The sequence below is a fragment of the Thalia democratica genome, chromosome 8, assembly GCF_965202585.1.
Source record: "Thalia democratica chromosome 8, ktThaDemo2.hap1.1, whole genome shotgun sequence".
NCBI classification, from domain to species: domain Eukaryota; kingdom Metazoa; phylum Chordata; class Thaliacea; order Salpida; family Salpidae; genus Thalia; species Thalia democratica.
Window position 1 is genome coordinate 35,277,979 of NC_139172.1, and position 21,925 is coordinate 35,299,903.

The 21,925-nt window shown below is 24.0% G+C and overlaps 1 protein-coding gene across 1 annotated transcript; it reads right to left on the reverse strand.

Annotated features, from left to right (window-relative positions):
* Positions 1-2,929: 2,929 nt before the first annotated feature.
* LOC145842767 (uncharacterized) lies at positions 2,930-4,331 on the reverse strand. The gene is made up of 3 exons (XM_082950248.1): positions 4,218-4,331; positions 3,975-4,075; positions 2,930-3,410 (listed from the first exon to the last, which is right to left on the reverse strand). The coding sequence occupies exons 1-3, from the start codon at positions 4,321-4,323 to the stop codon at positions 2,970-2,972; spliced, it is 648 nt and encodes a 215-aa protein (XP_082806374.1). The 5' UTR covers positions 4,324-4,331; the 3' UTR covers positions 2,930-2,969.
* Positions 4,332-21,925: the final 17,594 nt, after the last annotated feature.

Here is a 21,925-nt window from a genome sequence, read left to right on the forward strand (position 1 = left end):
ATAAACAAGTCATTTATTTCAAATAACATTTAAAACATAATTCTAATTTGCAAATTTTTTTAAAAGACTTTAAAATGATTTATTTTTTCTATAAAAAGCTTCTACATAATTAATACATACATTTAATATAGAAAGTCAATGTCAGTCAATGAAAAAAAAAAATATTAAGCTACATTTTGTTTTGTTAGAGGGAAAGTACCAAACTACTTTGTGTTTACCAAACATTTTTAAAACATCAATGTATGTACATTTAAGTTAAATTATGACTTAACTATTTTGTATATGTAGGTTTTTTTAACTTTGTCATCTATATTTATTTATTTTATAGCATTACAGCTCAAATATCATTATTCTTTTTACTTTTCTGCAACCACAACATAAGTATTTAGTTTGTTAACATTTAATAACAGGACTGTCACAATCTCAGGCCACTTGGCCTACTCAGGATTACTCACCCTAGTTTAAAAGTTGTCAAAGTATCAGGCTAACTCAGCAGGTTGGCCATTCTACCTGGAAACATAAAATAATCTGGAAAAACTTGATGATTGAAAATTTAGGCAAAAAAACTGGAATTTCTTGAATTTCTAGTATAATATCCTTTACTTTGTCTTTCTGGATAAGTGCGTATTTAAGGCGTGATGCGTACCAAAAAAAGTGCGTACTTAAGCGGTAGTATACTGTATTTTAAAGCTTTCTACAAGTTTAAAATTTTGTTATTTCAAATTTTCTAGTTTATCACAAAAAATAGAAAAAAATGCTGGTATGATAAATTTTTAGTAAAATTTTAATAATTCTCTAAAACTTTTGTTCTTCTGTTTTATAACCGGCTAAAAATATAAAGAGATTATCAAAATGGTATACGTTTTAAAACTATCTACTAGTAGTATTGCCAATACGATGACCGATCTTTAAAATACTATTGTAATATAAGTTTGTCTATCTTTAATAAACTTTTAGTGTTATGTTCGTATAGTTAATACAAAAATTTAATAAAAACCAAAAATATTTACATCGTTTTAAAGCAAACTAATTAGTACTCATCTAACAGCTAAAACCTTAATGTATTTATTATCTTTAGTACAAAAATTTCAATGTACTGTACAGTCTCTGGTACAGTACATTGATGTACAACATTATATTAAGCAATGTCTATCTGATTAATGAGTACATGTGTACAGTCAAATTTTAACAACGTTACAACTTTAAAAGCATACTTTCAATGTAAGTTTACTGACATGACGTTGTTATACTTTTATTCAAGCATAAAAGTTTTGAAAACATTTCATGCTGAGGTTTTAAAGGTTTTACATCGAATTAAAGTTAATACGAAAATTCAATAAAACCAAAAATATTAAATTCGTTTTTAAGCAAACTAGTTGAACGTCGAAAGTCATATACTAATTTAATTTGTTTATTTGTTTTAAAAATCGACATCTTTACAGTTTGAAGTACAACATTTTCGGTTTAAATTTTAGCCAAAACAAATTAAACTTTGTTTAACGCATGGCTGCGTTTTGTATCTGGTTCGATTTTGAAGCGAAATAATGAAAAGTTTTCATCGAAAATTCTCACCTGACCCTTACATGACACGATTTGTTTTGATAGCCTCTTATAATTTGAAGTTTTATTGAAAAGGTGAAATATTTTGTACAAAAAAACAGGTGCTGAAACTTGGTTTCAAATTACACGCGTTTTCACTGAACAATAAAATAAGAAATTATTATTACTCTGACATAAAAATCTAATTTATTTTCTCGTTTCGGTAATTTGTTTTATGTCTATGATTTTTTTTTTATGCTTCTAAATTGAAAATATATTAAATAATTTTTGTTTTATATACACACGTGCATGCATTGCTTGATTTTTAAACAAAACTTAAAAAACTTTAAAATCCAAATCGTTCGTTTTAAATTCTCGTACATGCAACTTGAAACAAGTTTTGATAAATGTTTAAAAAAACGTTTTCTTTTATGGAACAAAAACAGTTTAGCGAATCAATTAAAGTTCACAGTTCAGATTACCGGCGTCAAATAGATTTTTACAAATGATGACAAATTACATTCGTTTAAAATTTAGTCTTGGTGATTTATTTCCCTGTCAAATATAGTTGTGTTGAACAAAGTTTTTAACTTTTTTTTAAAACTGATTTTTTAAAACAACTACGATAACGTTTAAGAATATCTTTTTATAAGTATAAAAAAACAAAACCAGTTTTTATTTGTTTTTGTTGTCAACAACTATTTTAAACTAAGTTTAGAAAGTATTAAAACATAACTATATTTCTGTTTACAATAATCAATATTTTAAGAAAAAATACACAAACTAAACACTAAAATGCACTTATTAGAATATGGTTTCTCTGCTGTAATTTCACCAAACTTATTTTGCTTAAAGAATGTAAACTTGATCACAAATAAATATTTTGGGAAAGTAACAACTCAATAATATTCTTTTGACAAAGTGTTAAAATAACACAAGTAATTGTAAACGAAACTATAGCAATGAAATTTAAACAAATATTTTAGGTTTAATATGTTATTACTTTTATTTATTATACTATTAATTTTCAATTTTTATTTATATATACATATAAATAATTATATATATATATATATATATCTTTAAACTTTAAAAGACACAATTTTGTCAACATTCTAGAAGATCGTAAATAAACTTTTTCAAGTAAAAATTATGCTAAAAATGGCTTTTGAAAAAAATAATATTTGCTGAAAACAATAAATGAAAATTTACTAAATTTACTAATTAAATTGGAGACAAACCTGAAATGCGTAGAACAACTTATTAAAATTAGTTACTCGTTGATAAATGCCAAAGCAAAAATGGTTCTTAGTGCTAAAGATACAAATATACATTGCACAATGCTATAAAAGGTATTGTTATTAATTGTATTTTATAAAACTAAAAAAAGCTGGTGTTTAAGAACAAAGTTCAGAATACAACAAAAGTAATCAGTTTTTGGTGTCAACGTATATCAAAGGCGATGCGTTTTCATATTTTGAATTGTTTCTTTGAGTTGAAAAGTTTTCTTCAATTTCAGAAACACTTTCAAGCTTGTTAACTACTTTGTTATATTGAAAATTTGATCCTGAGGAATTTAATTTTGATGCTGCTATAACCGCACGAGTTTTATTACTTTCTTTTGCTTCTGACACTGCGGTTTCGGCATTTCTTTGAATTCTCGTTTGATTTGTACTTTTATGCTGAACCGTATTGTGAACCTCAAACGGACTTTTTATGAGTTTTTTGTGGTTATTTTTTGAAATTAAGTTGTTACTCAAGAACTTCGTACTTTCTAAATGATTATTCTGTTGTTTAACTCTAGTAGTATCTGAATCGTCGATTGTTACTGATACATCTTTTGAAGGAACCATTCTGTTGTCTTCTTTTTTCTATAAAGAATTTATAGTAATTAAAAGTGTGAAGTTAATTTTTGTTTACCTCAAAATATTAATATAGCGAGTAACATAAACCATAACAGCTTAAAGTTTTTACAACATTCTTTTAAAAATTTTCGTATGCTATAAATTAAAACTTACTTGAGTTTAGTGTATATGCTTGAAATTAAAATAATATTTTAAAAGAAGCTGATATCATCAAGGTTAGACATACATTTAGAGCATGTTTACTTAAAATTAAAAGTATGCTCAGTGAAATACTTTAGAGATACTTTTAAACGTTGAATCAAGAAACATTACACTAACTAAAAAAATACTTTATTTTACATTTACAACAAAAAACCAGCATTAATTTCAAAATTGCCTTTGTTTTCAAATTATTTTTTATGTTTTATCTATAACGTTTGTTAGTAACACAATAATATAGTATATGACGAAATATAAAAAAACTAACACCTACTTATATATTTAGTACAAAAAGAGAAAACTTTTAACAAATTTATATAGTTTAAGATGGGTTACAAAATCAGCAAATTTATACAGTAGTACATAACTTACATTTTGAAGTTGCATAAATTCCATCACTTCAAAATTTCTATCATCAGTACGGCTTGTCAAATGATGGGTTTCAACGTTTTTTTCCAACTTTAGTGAGTTGTCTGAAAATCAAAGCAAACTTAAAATAGTGTTAAACTAGTAGAAATATTTTGAAATGAAATTAGATATCACTACAAACACTTTAGACCTGTTTCTTCTTTTTATATATTTTTTATTTGGACTTGATCATAATAAAGTACCCACCGTTTTTTTCTTCATCAGGGACGATGTCAACGCATAAACAGACGATGATTCCCACCAAAGAACCAAAAAGGAGAAAAGCCGCCCCAATGACAAGGTAAACTTGCATTGCAACAATTCGTTTTCCCCGCTTCCTTATCAGATTGTATCTTGTTCGAGCTCAGCACGTATTTTGTTGTTTCATGTTCGTAGCTGATTTGATGTTTGAATAATTTGCCACCAACGAAGCTTTAACAAGTTTATTATATCTGTGAGGATAAAAGTTCTTGTTTTTAGAATGCTAGACAAATGATAAAAGTATAATATTACTAAAATAGATGATGTGCACTAAAGTGTAAAAAAAAGCAAGCTATTTTTCATGTTTTAAATATCATTACCTAAAGTGTTTTTAAAGTTTTTTTGAACTGTTGCTTTAAATTAATCTATTTGTTTGCTTATTCTATCTAAGTTTTTATTTTATTTTTGAGCAATTAAGTAATGGGTTGTGTGTGCAACTTACACTTTAATAATTACTTAGTTTTAACCTATTTATTTAGTTGTTCAAGGACTTTTTTTCTTTTTGTCTAAGTAACCTTGGCTTAAATTTCTGGCTTGCATAATCAAAAAAACAATAAATTACTTACATATTTATTTTAGTGTTCCTCTAAAATCTTCCAAATACTGTTTAAAAGAATAATGATAGAAATATTTTGTGCCATATCAAAAACTTAGGAGAATAAAAAAAGTAACCTTTAAGTTTATGCACAATTTGTATTAATATTAACATCTATTTAGAAATAACAAAACTCATTTTGTTTTAATGATGTCTAGAAATCAGTTTAATCTGTTTGAAAAGTGTTAAATCTACAGACATTTCAACTTTAAGGCTAGTACTTAAGTTAAACTTCAATGTATTGAAATAAATAGTAATATGTATGTACTGTAATTTGATCATAATCGGTAAGTTAATTCGTTCGATAAACGTTGATAAAATCTTTCACTTGCAATTTATACAGACTTTTCTGTAAATATAACTTATATTGCAGCTTAACTTGTTGCTAAACAAACCGTTTATAATTAAATCAATCTAACACTTTACGCAATTTATAACTTAACCAACTGGTTTAACCAATGAAAAATCTCTATTTTAATGCTCTAATTAGCAGGGTTAGTCTTAAATAATACATAGTATTGATAGCAAACTTAAACTTTAAAAAAATGGTGCTACATACAAAAACTTTTTTTTTTCATAAAACTTTTTAAAACAACATTCACTAAAAAGTTTTTTTTATTTTGATGCATAGACTTTTTTCTTTAGTATAATTTGAATAAACTCATGTTAGTTTTCATGCTTGAGAAAATAATATAAGATTAACTAATACATCATATCACACGTTGAAAACAAAAAGTAAATATTTACTTTAGCTGTCTTTACTGTGTAATAAATGGTGATGAACGGCAGTTTCGTAATGCAAATGAATAATCTATATCTGCTGCAAAAAGTATGCTTTTTTTTTGAAAACTAAAAAGCATTTTATAAGTAAACTTAAAAATAAAAATATTTTTACTGTTTTAAGTACTTCTTTCTACTTTTATAATTTTTTAATATTTTTTATAAATCACCAAAATAATACTACAAAATAGCAAAATTAGTTAAACAAAATACTAACTAATGCATATAACAAAACTAAATGTCAACTTAAACTTGTCCTATTTTTAAGTACTCCAAAAAAATTTGTTTTCTTTTATATATAACTTTTATCGTTTTGTTAATTATACATAAACCAAATACTTATACGTTTTGTTAATTAGATAAAGTTCTAGCGAACTTAGTTTAACTATTTTGTAAATTAAAGTCAATACATTGAAAAACATCTGAATAAAGTTTTGTAACTTCTGAAATTCTTACACGCACTGCTTTTTTTTCGCTTTTTTTTAATACTCGGTCTCTCAATTTTTTTTTTCGCAAAAATCTCAACATCATCAAAAATGGTAAAAGTTAAGACGGATTAACAATTAAAGGTAAACGCATACCAACTTAATTTTAAACGGTAAAGATTAAATTAAGATTATTGGCAAACAGCTAACGTTTACTGCATTATGATAAGTTGCACTATGTTTTTTGTTTTGGTTTCAATCGCTTTAAAGTTATTATTTTGGTATGTCTACTTTGTTGTACAGGTTTAAGTTGTGTGTTATAAAGTGTTCAATGTTTTATTACAATAATATGGATACTGTATAGTTAATTATTTTGAAACTATTTGATATATTTTCACATATCTTTTTATTTAATATTCAATTTTTGTTATCTATACTCAATTAATTTTAATTTATCTCAGTTGTAAATTGTGTAAAAGTTTTAATAATATAAAAAGTATTGCAATTTTACTTCATTATTTTTAGTTTAACTTTTATATTACTTAAATTTTTTTCCTCGATAAGCTTTTCTTAATTGTTCAAAGCACAAACTGATAAATTCTTATGTTATTTTGCACAATAGTTTCATTGTTACCTATATTTACCAAATTTTTTATAAAAATTGTAAATGTTTTTATATATAAACTACTGCAACAAACTTATATACTTTCTATTGAAGTTATTTATCTCTTTTTAATCACTTTTTAAAATATTTTTAACTTTGAATATGAAAGTTGCTACTTAAGGAACTCTTGAAGAAAAAAGGCTAAAACTTAAGCGACTTTTTTTATGTGCTATGAAAAATTTGTTAGATTTTAATTTTAGTGTATATTTTTCTTAGTATCTAAGCATATATAGCTTAAACATGTGTTTTAGATTAGGTTGATCTCGATTTTAGCTGTGGTTATTTTAAATAGTAGTACAATAAAAACTTTTAGCGTCTCTTCACACAATTTTTTTCAGCTTTATCAGATCAGTAAAATTCTATAAAGTTTAAATGAACTTTTTAATTTACCGTATAATAAAACATGAATAAATTTATGAAAAATTGATTAATTTTGTTTTGACTTATATATTTAATCTCATAAAATGAAATGAAATATTGAAAATTAACGAAGGTGACCGTGACTACAAAGGTGAAAAAGAAATAACGATGCATCAAATACATGTACTGTTAAATACAACGAAATATAAGTTAACTACTTCTGAATGCGTTACCTATAGTTTCTAAAATTTTCTCTAAAATACGTAAAATACCTTTTACAACTCGTGAATCCAGCAGGTCAATAATAAATAGTTCGTTTTCTCTAAAGCTAGAACTTTTGAAAAGCATACTTTTTATTAGTTTAAATAAAAGTTTTAGTGGCGCTTTTTTAATAGATTCTATCAGGTCTGGTGTTGCAAGTGTTTGAAAATCAGAAAACTATAAATTAAAATGACTTCTAGTTTTTAAATTTTGTTTAGTAAATTAACTCTTATAGTTTTTGTTTAACATAATTTTTCGGTTTTTGTTTAACAAAAGCAAAATATTTTGTTGCAGTATTATAACATTATATGACGTTAATAGGTTTTTTTTTACATATTTTATATTACAACAAGATATGCTTACAAACAACAATGGTTTACTAACTTAAACATTTTCCTAAGAAGAAAGAGTTCTTGTTAAATCGATTGTTTTTTTTTCACAGAACAGCTCAAATGCTAAACGCTTTTAAATTTTCCCATCTATAAAGCGGTATTTGCTTTGTTAAACTTTTAAGTTTTAACAGTTTTAGTTATTTAGTGTTTATCTTGATTAAAATACTTAATAAAAATATACAAATTTAGTGTTAATATTTGATTAACTATATATAATGTAATAAGCTGATTTGTTTTATAATATAAAGATTCTAGTGTTTTTAAAACAGCCCTATATAAAATTAATTTTAACAAAATCTTAACAAACTTGTTTAAATTTTAAACTAAATTCAAAGCTTACAAATTACTAAAATTTTGAAAAGTACGATAGCAAAAATTACTCATGATCAATTTTAAAAATTCTGTTCAGTAGATTACTAGTAAGTTATTTTGTTTTTTAGTAAAGTTGAAAACATTGAAAACTTTTTTTTAAACATAAGTTAAAGAAAACAACTTTAAATTACGTTTATTTTTCAAACTGTTTTTGTATAACCTACCAACAAGTTTCAGATAAAATGCCAAAGGATAAGATATTTCATAGAACTGTTTAAGTAAACGTATTTTACTTTTAAATAAAAACTAGATAGGTTGTTATAGTAACATATTGAACTATTTCTAGGTTTTATACATAGCTTTCAAAATTTGTATCAAAAAAGTAGAAGATATTAAATTTTTTTAAATAAAAGAATTATTTTTGATATTAAGAACAAATTAAAAGCGCTTTTGTGTTATAGTGATTGTTACATCACAGAACAGCTCAGAAATTTATCCTATCTACTGATAAATGTTTTTTATTAATTTTGACCTTTGGTTGTGTTTGTTACAGTATTTTTGCTTATTGTTATCGAAACACCACTTTAAAAATATAAGAATTTCTTTAATAAAGTAGGTTTGTAAAACTAAAAAAAAAATTGTTTACTTTTTTTATGTCTTAACGTTTAAAGAAAAAATACAAATGACTGTTAAGATTTGTTGAAGTTTAAAAAAATAACTATTAAACATAATTATTATTTAACTTTTCCAACTTAGTTAATAATTACTTTTAGTTTTAATTTAATATGAGTATATCAGAGTCACTAATTTTAATCTAAATCTTTTTTATACAACTTTACCTTGTGAACAGATACTTTTTATAAGCTCTGTACAACTTAAAAAAATTGGAGTCATAAAAATAAAAATTTTGATAAAGTAATTCAATGAAAAAAAATCAAAAAATCCTCAAACTATTAAAGCTAAAAAATTTAGTAATGCATTCTTTTTATCTACTATGAAAAGAATATATACTATATAAGTTAATTGTAGCTTTGTCTAGGGTTAGGCAGGGACTTGGTAGTCCTAGGACAAATAAACATATTTGCGTATCACAGTTGTAGCTTTAGTTACAACGTGATCTTTTTAATTTTCTTCTCTTTACTACCAACCCCAGGATATCTAGGGTGAGCTTTATCTTTTTCTTGTTTTGTTAACATCCGTTTTTAAATAAAAACTTTCTCACGGGTTGCATTTGGCCTCGGTTTTCTAACTACTGGTTTAGTTAGTTAAGCAATAATTACAATAGCTACTTACATTTTCTAAGGAATACTTAGTTACATTCTTCAACTTAATTGTAAATGTTTTTACAATCTTATTGAAGTTCCAAAGCTCTAAGATGGCTTAAGTTCTTTTTAAGTTATTTCAAACCTACATTTCATTGTTAAAGATACTTCAAACATGAAAATCTTTATGTCAATACTAATTAAGAATTTTTCATCATTATTTATATTTTAACTTTTAACTTATGTTTTAATAAAGTTTTCTTAAAAAAAAAGTATGTTAAATTCAATAAAATACAAAATTCAATACTAATTGGTAGCTTATTTAGATTTAAAACTAAACATTTTTTTAAGTTAAACATTTTAAAATTTACTCAAGTGTACTATAAAAAATTATATTTTAAGTATTTCGGGTTTTGCTAGGATTTATAACTAAGACTTATTTGTCTAAAATTTTAACAAACTGCTCAGAAAAATCAACAAAAAGCAGGTCTAAAGACCAATTAGTCAATTGCAGTTACTGGTAAGAAATAATTTGCACCGCTGTATAGTTGTGTTACTATGTTTCTTTTAGGGCTTGTTTTTCAAAGGTTAAAAAATAAATTTTGTATTAGTTTATACGCAAATTTTCTAAGTTATGTTTGATTAAAACTATTTTGTTTAATAATCTTTTTAGTTTAACATAAAGTTTAAACAAAGTATCTACTAAACACTTTAACTGTTCTTAAAGTTTATGTTATTTGTAACGTCAAGTAAATGACAAAAAACATAGTTGTTTTTACAACGTGGGTTAAATATATATTCTGTAATGTTTTTTTATATTCAAGATCAAGAACAAAAATTTAATTGTTACATAAAGAACTAAACTGTAAATTCTAAATTAATTGTTAATTTTAACTTTGTCGTTATTTACCTTAATTAAGAACAAGTATAAACTTATATTCGTTTTAAAAAACTATATTAAGTTGTGTAATTTGATAATTTTTTCGTAATTTTTAAGTTTACATAAATTCTAAACATCCTAACTTAAATCAAAACTTATTATAAATAGTAAAGCGGTGGGGAAACAAAAATTAACAACTAATAAAGCTGTAAAGTTTAAACAAAACTACTCAATTAAACATATTTTTTAACGTTAAAAAACTACTTTATAGTGTCTTTTATGTTAATGAATTTTTTTATTTCAAATAAAAACTATTGAGGTTTAAGAAAATTGTTAACCTCGCAAACAATTATTGTTTTAAACTTAACGTACATATAAATGCTAGAATAAATTTTACTGTGTTTTACTAATTAGCTATTGTTAACTTATTTTTTTTATCTCATTTGTTTTTGTTTTGTTTGTATTAAGCTGTTGCTTTAGTAGAGAGTTGCCCTTAATTAAAATTACAAAAAGAGTAAACATCTAAAGGTTTATGAAAACAATAACAAAAATTTAATTCAATTAACTTAATAAAGTTTAATACGAGATTTTAATTGGACAGCATAACAAGTTGAAAAAAAAACAGTTAAGAAAATAAAAATGTTCAAAAGTTGTAGCTCTAGCATACATTTTTTGTAATTTAGAAAAATTAAAACGGGTTATGTTATGACTAAATTTACACATAAAAACTAAAATATTCAGAATAAAACAAATAAACACATTTAGAATAAGGTCGTTGTTTGAATATTTTACCTTAAAATTAGCTGTAGTAATTTAAGCTTTAGTTGTTTAAAACGAGGCTTAATAAAAAGGTATATAGAAATTCAGTTCTTATAATTAATCACTGAGTACATTTACTTATTTTATAGGTTTAATAAAATTGTACAGCCACAAAAACAGTAATATAGCTATAGACCTTTGTTATTTGTTACTAAAAAATATTTATATAAAATGGTTCTACAAAAACGGTAGTTATTTTTAGCTATAATTTCTTAATAAAAATGTGCAAATCAAAAATTTTAATTTCGACCAGGTTTCGGTGGCAAAAAAAAAGCTGTTTTTTAAATTTAGCTCTATAAATCTCAGGAAATCGAGCAATCTATTTAGTTAAGACAAATTACTATATAGCTAAAATTTTTCAAAAAACTATACAATGTTTTTTTGTAGTTTTTCAATCAATTTTATAAAAATACTTGAACTTAACACTTTTTAATTAAATTATAATAAATAAATTATATAACTTATTTTTTATAATAACATAAAAGCATATTTTAACTTGCAGGACTAATTAGATAAAATTTATAATAAGTTGTAAAATAAAACATACTTTGCTGCATACTAATATTTAGTATTGTAACAGAATTTATTAACACAAAATTTTTAAGATTATAACTCTAAAACTATACCTTTTAGTTTAGTCAGGCAGTCTCTTGCTTTTATTTTATTTTCAATTTCAGTTAGTTTTTAAATATTTAAAATATAACAGCTAGTTAACTTGTTTAAAAGAACTTGATAAATAAAACACAGTATGAATAAGTTTTGTACAATTTTTTTTTTTTTAAAGATTACCAAAGAACCGACGTTAAAGTAAAACAACTTCTTTATAACTATTATTAACAGCTTATTATTTTCTTAAAGGTTGAAAGTCTTTTTAAATAATTAATTTTAAGCGTTCTTATTGCATAGCGCGTTCTTTGTTTTTGAAGTGTTTCTAATTTTTCAGCTTTTTAGTGGAATATAATTTGTTTAGATATTTATTTTTCTTTGATTTAAATAATGCTTAGTGCTTACCTTGAGATAAATAACTACTACTAGTTGTTTAACATCAAAATATACATTATTAGTATTACATTTTTAAGAATACGTATGCTATAGTTGTAGTAACCTTAAGATTAATGTTTTTATAAGTTTTCTAAAGCATTAATATACTTATTTACAAAGTATGTGTCTAGAAAATTTTATGTTTAGCGTTTTTACTTCTTTTTTCTAATTGACCAGCCCAAAACAGATTTTATTTTTTATTTTAAACTATTATGTTTAGTATATTACTAGTTAAGTGAAGTAGAACGACAAAATAACGACAAAAAAGAGCTAAAAATAATTGGTCCTTGGACCTGGCGCGTGAAAAAACCTTTCGGTTATCGAGTTGCACACCACTTGGATACCTTTTAACGTCTAGTCCAAGACAAATGCACTTAAATTTTTATGCGTTTCGCACGACAAACTTAGTACACCATAAAAGTACATGAACAAGTAATTTATTATACGGTTTAATTATAAAAAAAGTCCCAGCAGTACGTATATTTATATTTTAAATAATTTTTAAGCATTTTATTTTTATTCGAAGAAATAAAGGTTTGAAAGGTTTTTGTAAGGTTTTTAAAACTTGTTAACGAGCCATTAGTTTTTTAGCTCATTTTTTTAATATTTGAGTTTGTTGTAGTTTTAGTAAACAATAAATAAAATATTGTTCATTGTTGTTGAAACTTTTGAGTAAAACTTAAAAATATTTTTGTTAAACTACATTTTTTGCCGTGCTGTACTATTGAATAATTGCATTAGTTTAGGGATATTTATAATTTGAATTCCTTTGTTTTTAATCGGGACGGATTCTAACTCTCGGTTTGAAAACTCACATTTAAAATTATGCTAAATCATTTGTAAAAATGCAAGCTAGAAGTAGCTGCTTATAGATAAAACATAAAAATCAAAAACAAATACACCTCGTATAGAAAAAAGTGTTGGTATGCTTATATAAAAGCATTTGTATTAAATTTTTACTCATTCTTGTAGTTAATATGGTGATTAAGTGGTGAATGTCACTTTAACTAAACTGCAATAAGTATTGTACTATTGTAAATTTTTCAGTTTGTTTTTGTTTGAATGTACCATGGCAAATATATTCTTAATTTATTTTATATTTTGTATATTTGTTGACCACTGGGCTTTGGTCTTGCAATGTTCAACTCAGAGATAACAAGACCCCTTCACCATCAGGCCACAAATTTTGAAATTGATTTCAAGAAAAGATGGAATTTTGAAACATGTTTATTATTTAATTCTTATATATTTAGTAAAGTATTCTGCTCAGTTTATAGTAAGGAAAAACAGGTATTCAAATTGTTGTATATCTGTCAACCACTGGTATTCAATTTTGCAATGCTCAAATCAGAGAGTTCATTAAATTTATTGATAGGAATTTGTTTTAATAGCTAAAAATTAGTATTGAAATGGTTAAATCTTGTTTTGTTGTCAGATAATAACTATTTATATAATCTAAATTTTTATATATAAATAATCACAAGAGCAACTCATGGAACAACGAGTACAGAAAGCATTTGCCATCTCAATTGGGCAGGGAGCCTATAGAAGCAGATCCTTGAGCATCTCTACTGGTCGCTCCTCCTTGTAGATTGGTGTCTCTTTGGGCTAACTTTTTCTAGACTACCTTTTTGTGATTAGCTAACATATTAAGGTTATTATAGTTAAACTTTAAAAAAGGTAGCCTAGAAGCGGGCTACTTATTTTAAATGTTCAGCCGTTAAAATGTCCTAACTAAAGAGCAGAACAACAAATTTTTAATAGTTTATGTTTAAACGTTTTAATAACTTTTATAAGAATAAATTTTAATAAAAAAACTTTTTGAAACTTTAGTTCGCTCTAAAACAAACAATTCTCAAAATATATTTAGTTCTCAAACTTACAATTCATAACATAAAATCTTTTTTCAAACTTTAGTTCGCTCTAACTCAAACAATTCTTTACATAAATAACTGAAACTTTACATTAGTGTTTTAAAGTGTTTTAAAAAATTGCGCTTTGAATTTTAAAGCTCTAACTTAAGTTTTGTTAAAGCTATAGCTATTTAAAGTTGTACTAAAGGAAAAACTAGAAAATACTTTTTTCAAACTTTATTTCGCTCTAAAACTAAAAATTCTTTACAGAAATAACTCAAACTTTGCAGTAATGTTATTAAGTTTATTAAAAAATTGCGCTTCAAACTTTAAAGCTCTAACTCAAGTATTGTTTAACTAACAGCCATTTAAAGTTGTACTCAAGGAAAAGCAAAAAATACTTTTGTCAAAGCTTAGTGAGCTCTCAAACTTACAATTCATAACATAAAAAACTTATTTCAAACTTTAGTTCGCTCTAACTCAAACAATTCTTTACAGAAATACCTCAAACTTTACATTATTGTTTTAAAGTGTATTAAAAAGTTCGCTTTGAATTTTAAAGCTCTAACTTAAGTTTTGTTAAAGCTATAGCTATTTAAAGTTGTACTAACGGAAAAACTAGAAAATACTTTTTTCAAACTTTAGTTCGCTCTAAAACTAAAAATTATTTACAGAAATAACTCAAACTTTGCAGTAATGTTATTAAGTTTATTAAAAAATTGCGCTTTAAACTTTAAAGCTCTAACTCAAGTATTGTTCAACTAACAGCCATTTAAAGTTGTACTCAAGGAAAAGCAAAAAATACTTTTGTCAAAGCTTAGTGAGCTCTCAAACTTACAATTTATAAAATAAAAAACTTTTTCAAACTTTAGTTCGCTCTAACTCAAACAATTCTTAACAGAAATACCTCAAACTTTACATTATTGTTTTAAAGTGTATTAAAAAATTGCACTTTGAATTTTAAAGCTCTAACTTAAGTTTTGTTAAAGCTATAGCTATTTAAAGTGGTACTAAAGGAAAAACTAGAAAATACTTTTTTCAAACTTTAGTTTGCTCTAAAACTAACAATTCTTTACAGAAATTACTCAAACTTTGCAGTAATGTTATTAAGTTTATTAAAACTTAGTAAAACTTTACTAAAACTTTTAAGAAATTTTCCTTGATATATTTAAAAAAATTCTGTCGGAAGGAATTAAAAAAAAATTAAACATTTTATATAAAAAATAAACAAAAAAACAATTTTTGTTTTTTATTTATTTTTTATTTTTTTTAAATTCTGTTTTGACAGAATTTTTAAATACTGCAAGGAACATTTCCTTATAATTTGAGGTAGTTATCTCAAAAAACGTAGGAGGAGATAGAATTTTAGTGAAATAGTCTATTTTTGCCGTTTTAGTTTGCGCCTCACATAAGGAACCTATTGTTAACTCCTACTTTGACCAGCTATATCTCAAAAATTATTTAGAATTTTTAAAATCTGTAAAAAGCATCTTGTAGCTTAGTACAAACTATATAAAATAAGATCAATTTTCAAAAAAATGTGTAACCCCCCTATGCCCTTAATATCTGCAGGCAATTTTTTCTTTTTGCAAAACATTAAAAACTGGCGTGTAGATATTAATAAGATCTACATATAAGAGTATTTCTTTCCATTAATAACCCAGTTGAAGTGTTTTGATTAGTTAACACACAGAAACATAGGTTGGTACAATAAAAGAAGGTAACTGTATAACTTGTTTTTATTTATTTATATTCCAGTGAACTTGTATCACTACGATCTTTTAAGTGTTTTTATTAGCAAACGACTGAATATATATTTCGAACAGTTAAGACCTACATATGTACTTTTTATTTATTTTTTTAATTTATAACAATTATTGAGATATAGTCTTTCATATATTTTTTTAAGAATTTGAGTTGTCCGAATTTAAATTGTCATGTAAACAATGTTAGCCACTTTTATTAAATTTTTCAAATGTTAGATCTTTTCTATGTCCTTAGCCTTAACATTTTAAATATTAACCTGTTAAGAGCAAAGTAATGGAAAATAGTAGGTACTGAGGTAGACAAGAAACATCTAAAAGAATAATATCTAGTATTTTAAAATACTTTTTACAACTAGTTATATTATAAATCGTTAATTTTTACAAAAAACTAGCTTTTGAAAAAATAAATACAAAATTTATACCTTTTCCTATGTGAATCGTTTCTCAACCATTGATCTAGGTGTCAAAATTTTGAAAGAAAAGCCAGTTAAGAGTTAAGACTGTAAAAAAATTAAATGCTTTTCTTTATGTCAAGCTGCAAGCTATAAATTTAAATTTTATGGTTTTCATTCATACAAATAGTATGATGTGTGGAAAGGCTGACCTTAGATTAATGTATTTATAGTTATTCACACCATTAATATAAGTTGTTTAAGTAAAAATTATAAAATTAAATGTAAAAAGTGTAATTGTTAACAGTAATTCAAATATTTTTATGTTTTTACTCATACTATGAATAAGTTTTTACAAAATCTTTGAAAACAAACTAGAAATTGTTAGGTTTTCAAGTTAAATTAGTCATTATAATGAATTAGCCTAGGATTCTAATGATCCGGTAGAGATCACTTACTCAAAATGCTCCGGCCCACTGAGGATTAAATTTTTTTGGATCCGGCCCGTCAATTATTTACGTTGCTCACCCCTACTTTAGAACAATTATCGTTGATTTAAATTTAGTTAGACTATTCTAATTACAAATTCAAACTTAGAATTATTTTTGATAAAAATTCGTATTAGTGATTATACAATTAATATTACAATTTATTTGTTTATTATTAAGTTAAGTTTAATCAAAAAAATTAGCAAAAAACTTATAAAATAGTTAAAAGTTAATACTTTATTACATTTTTGTAACTACTAATTAATTGATCGAGCTTGTTAACGTCAAATACTTTTTTGGTAAAAAATTAACTTTAAACTATAAAGTTTGCTTAAGAACAATTATCGTTGATTTAAAATTATTAAGACGATTACGACTCTACTTTCTATATCAAAAGTATTTCTTAAGATTTTTATTTTATTTAGTTTTTATTAAATTAAACTAGTTCTAAAAAATTAACAAAAAGGTTTAAAAATTGTTAAGAGTTAAGATATTATTATAGTTATATAATTATTTGATCAATTATGTTAAAATTAGCTTAACGATTTATAACACATACATTGATTAGATATAAAAAATAGTTATTTTATTTTTTGTGGTACTTCTTTTAGTCTATAAATGGTTTGTTTGAAGTTTATTTAAACCTTTTCTACTTATTTCTGTTTTTAAGCCCTGTTTTTAATGTTCACAACTATCGTTGTGAACAGTTAGTTTTGATATAAGTAAAATATACAAACCGAGGGTAAGAATCCTTCCCTTTTTAATCATTTTATTTAATAAAATATATATTAAGTTAGTTTGCCTGAAGTCAGAATGGATGTTGAAAAAAAATCAAAGCATTCCAAATCACTTATTACTTGTGCTGCAGCTATTATTCTGTGAGTTTAATTTTTTAGTATCTTACTATCAATAAAATTCTTAGCATTATAAAAAGGTATAAAGTATTTTTAATTATGTGAAATATAAGTATTCTATATGTTAAAAAATGTTTGATGTTTAAATATTTTGTTAAAAATAATCTAACTATTAAATAAACTATCTACATTTTCAGATCATTGGGATGTGAAGTGGGTAAGTAGTTTTAGTTTACTTTAACATTTCTTATTTTTAGTTAAAATGATATACATAGAAGTAAAACTTTTAAAACTGTGTTTAGTTTGCTTTGTTTTTAAGTTCTTGAATTCTGAGCAAAATATATCAAGTCTATATTTTTTCTGTTTTGTAGATGGAAAAAAAAAATATTAGACATTTATTATATAATAAAACATTATGAGTATTACTTTAAAAAATCTTTTAAATCCTTCTAAATGAAATTTAGAGTTTTTTTTTTATATTAGCCTTAAACTTATTTTTAAGTACATTTTAGTATACTCTTGATCTTATGTAAATAATTTGCAAAATCCTTGTTTTAAGTTTTTGAACCTTTAAAAAACATATTTGGTTTTATTTAAAAGTTTAAAATTAAGTATTATATAACAAAAACTGTTGAATAAGCACTATTCTTTTAATAAGATATATGTAAAATATTTCAAAATTTTATAAATTACTCCTGTTTCAACTTAATCTTGTGTAAATACTAACTATTAGAAAAATAATAGGTAATTTTAAGCTTCATAGTTTTAAATAGATAATTAAACTCTCAAGAATTCTTAACTTTTTGTTTTTAGTAAATCAAAAATTATAAGCAGTAAACAAAGCAAAGTCATCTATAAACACTTTAGGTCACTTGGGCCTTGTTTTTACAAGTTAATTTTAATATTTAGAAGTCTAAATTTTTTTTTTGGTTATTAAAAAAGCCCTGTTTTAAAACTCATAGAAGGGTTGCAAAAAAACCTGAAATCAAGGAAAACCTGGAATTGGACAATTTTGGCAAAAAAAAAAGTCTGAAAAAATCTGGAACTTGAGAGATTTGAAAAAAAACCTGGAATTTAGAACAAAACACCCTAGAAAAATCCTAAAAAACCTAGTTTTCAACTACTTTTTATGTATGGTAATAAAATTTAGATTTCATATAAAAAATCTATCATAAATAAAAAAAAAAAATTGTATCATTAAAAAATTTTTCCTTAAAAATCAAGTTAGTAAAATTACTTAATATATTGTTTTTACCTTAAGTTTAATCTTATACTAGAAAGAGACAAAAGTATTTGTTTTTTTAAAAACCTTGAATAAATTCAGATAACCTGGATGAAATTAAAAAAACAACTTGACAACCCTGTCATATTAAGGGTTGATATATAAATAGTTAAAACTATTGTGTAAATAAGAGACTTTTACAAGATTTAAAAAGTCATTTGTTTATTTAAAGGTCTATTTTCTTAAAAGTTTTAAAGCTTTTAAATACAGGGTTGCCACTTTACCTGGAAAAACCTGGAATTTGACAATTTAGGCTAAAATAATCTGGAATTTGAGAAAATTTGATAAAAACCTGGAAATTTGATCAAAAAACATGGAAAAACCTGGAATTTTTAATAACTTTAACATTTTCAGTTGTAAAATTTTGATTTGACACCAAAAATCTATTATATAATTAAGATTTTTTGTCATCATCAAATATTCTCTTTATTAAAAAACACATTTAAAGTAATTTTACAGTATCTTTTCAATGCTTATATTCTATTTAACACAGTTTCTTTAATAGAAATTAACTTAAAACTAAAAATAGACCCAAAAATGTGTACTTTTAAAAACCTGGAAGAAATTTGGAAAACCTGGAAAAAAGTTTGAAAAAATGAGTGGCAACCCTGTAAATACCTGAGTAAATATTCAATTAATAAAAAAATTAAACTTAATAAATTTAAAAAATATATAACTTATTTTAACAATTTTCTATATTTATATTACTTTTTAATTTTTTCGTCTATCTAAAATGTAAACACAAGAAATTAGTAACACTGTTAAAGAAAAAAAGTTGAGGATTCGAGTGAAAAAAAAAACAAATATATATATATATATTTTTTAAGAATTTTAAGTTTTTTCTTTTACCTTGTTCCCATACTTGCATAATTTATTATTGTCAACACAAAGACTAGTTTTTTCTATGCCATCAAGAAATTCATTTTAGGTAACTTTTCTAAATGAAATCAATAACTGTATTAACGGTGTTTGTGATAAACTTCTTTGTTTAAGTTTTAGTTGTTGCAAATTTCTTTTCAGGCCTTGTTTCTATGTTGAACTATATGGAGCACAATGGGTACTCTGAACTTATAGGTTAGTCTACATTACTAAACTTTATATTTAAAATTTATACAACCTGTAATCTGCAAGTAAAAATCGCTGTTCTAGTTGTTTAATAAGTTTATTGTACTTGTTAGCACTCTATTCTTAACAAAAAAGAAAAAAATTGTTTAATGTATATTACAAATATATATTTAAACTTGTTAACCCAAACTGATTTGTAATACCTTTTTTTAAACCCGTGATATATTTTATCATAAGCTTTAGCTTTATATATGTACATGTTCACAAATTTTCTTTATTCTCATACAAATGAAGTACATAATATATGTTATATACATTATTTAAAACTGATTTTGTAAGCCAAATATATAGTTTTAATGAAAATATAAAACTTATATTTTTAAATTTAGTTATAATTCAAAATATTTCCCTTAAATTGGTTTGTCAAATTTATATTAAAATGTAATAGTTGTCTTGTTTATTTGCACAGTAGACTGTCAAGCGTAAACTTGACTTATTTGGTGACTATAAAATCAAAGTAGTTGTTATAAAAAGTTGTGTTAACTTAGATTTTTTTTTTGTGATTTAAGCAATTCAAGATTAATAAGTTTTTAATGTCTTAAATTTTAGTTAGTTTTCTGTTTAACAGTTACCTAAAAAAATGCATTTGCTCAAACTTTACAAAAATAACTAAGTACATTTATATGATTTGTTTTTTTAATTTACTTTTAACATCGTATACTGTTTATTGGGAAATAACACAAGTTAATTAACTTCTTTTTTGTTCATATACTTTTTCTTTATGAACTCAGTGGTATTTATAGTGCAATTGTTATATAGCTCAAAATGCCACCTTAAAGCATTAATCTTTTTTTTTTTCAGTTTGATCTTGTGTGATTTAAAATCTGAAGTTATACTTTCAGAAATCCGGTTATCATTACATGGATGTTTTTTTAGCAATGTTTTGGAAGCTAATTATTATTTTTTTTTTGAAAAAAAAAAATTATTGAATTTTCTAAAATATTTGATCATACAATATTTAAAAATATTTAAAAGGTTTTGTTAATAAGCATAACACGTATTTTTGTGTAATTGTTGCAATTGTTAGTGTTTACATAACTAAATAGAATCTCTAGTAGTTTCTAAGGTAAAATTTAATCAATATTCCAAAGTTGAAGCTTACAAAAGTTTTGAAATAGTTAAAACAGAAAAAAAAAAAGGTAAAAATTTTAAAAGAACTGATTTAACTCTAAACAATTTTTTATACCACCTAATTTGATACTCTACTCACAAAAAAATCATGTTTCTGTCGACCATCCAAAGTTTGTTAATAACATGGGTGTGTTTTAACTGGTTTCCTGTGCGACCCATGAAAAACTGGAATAAACGTAATAAAAAAGCAATTCATTTTATGGCTTCTTTGAATTTTTTTAGTAAAAATTATCTTTTTTATATCCAAAAAAGTTTAGTTCATATCTTTTATAAGTTTTTTTCGTGTAAAAATATGAATAAGCAATTAAAAAAAATTTAATTGTTAATGTTGCACGATTTGACATGGAAAACTTTTCATTTAAAATTTGCCATTCAAGGTGTTTTGAAAATCTATTTTTGAACGGTTTTACAACTTGATAGGATATTTACTTGGGAAACTTCATACCATCTCACATACTTTTTATTTTTATTTTTACAATATTAGAAAAACCGTATTTTATTTATCAAGTTGTAAGATAATTGTTGAAACCTGCTTTTAGTTTGTTTTCAAATATTTAAAAACTTTTTTTTGATTTAAGATTTAATTTTAGCTAAATTATTTGAACTGGAACTGTTTAACTATGTAGTTTATTTACATATCATTGAATATGTTTTTCTTACTTGAAGAGAAGTTAATAACTAATTTTGATTAGTACTTTGTTTTCATTTTCTTATAAATAAGAGGTTTCGTCAACTTAAATGTTATTCAAATAGAATATTGTGTTGTGATTTCTAAAGTTAAAAGTACAGGCTAGCTTCACAATGTAAGGCAAAATTTTCACATAGTCAATAAAAACAGGGCTTAGGTTTAAATTAGTCGTTAAGAAACTGGATTACTCGTTAATATTTTGCAATCTTTTATACTGGTGTTTTAAATTTTTTAAAAGTATTAACAGTTTTAAGTGCTTGAGAAATTTTATACAGCTATGTAGT

What these genes read in the sequence shown, in the direction of transcription:
- LOC145842767 (XM_082950248.1), bottom strand. Translation starts at nt 4,323, where the DNA reads ATGCAAGTTTACCTTGTCATTGGGGCGGCTTTTCTCCTTTTTGGTTCT. An exon ending in CCCTGATGAAGAAAAAAACG is followed by an intron (nt 4,076 to 4,217) that starts GTGGGTACTTTA and finishes TTTGATTTTCAG; the next exon opens with ACAACTCACTAAAGTTGGAA. An exon ending in AATTTATGCAACTTCAAAAT is followed by an intron (nt 3,411 to 3,974) that starts GTAAGTTATGTA and finishes AATTCTTTATAG; the next exon opens with AAAAAAGAAGACAACAGAAT.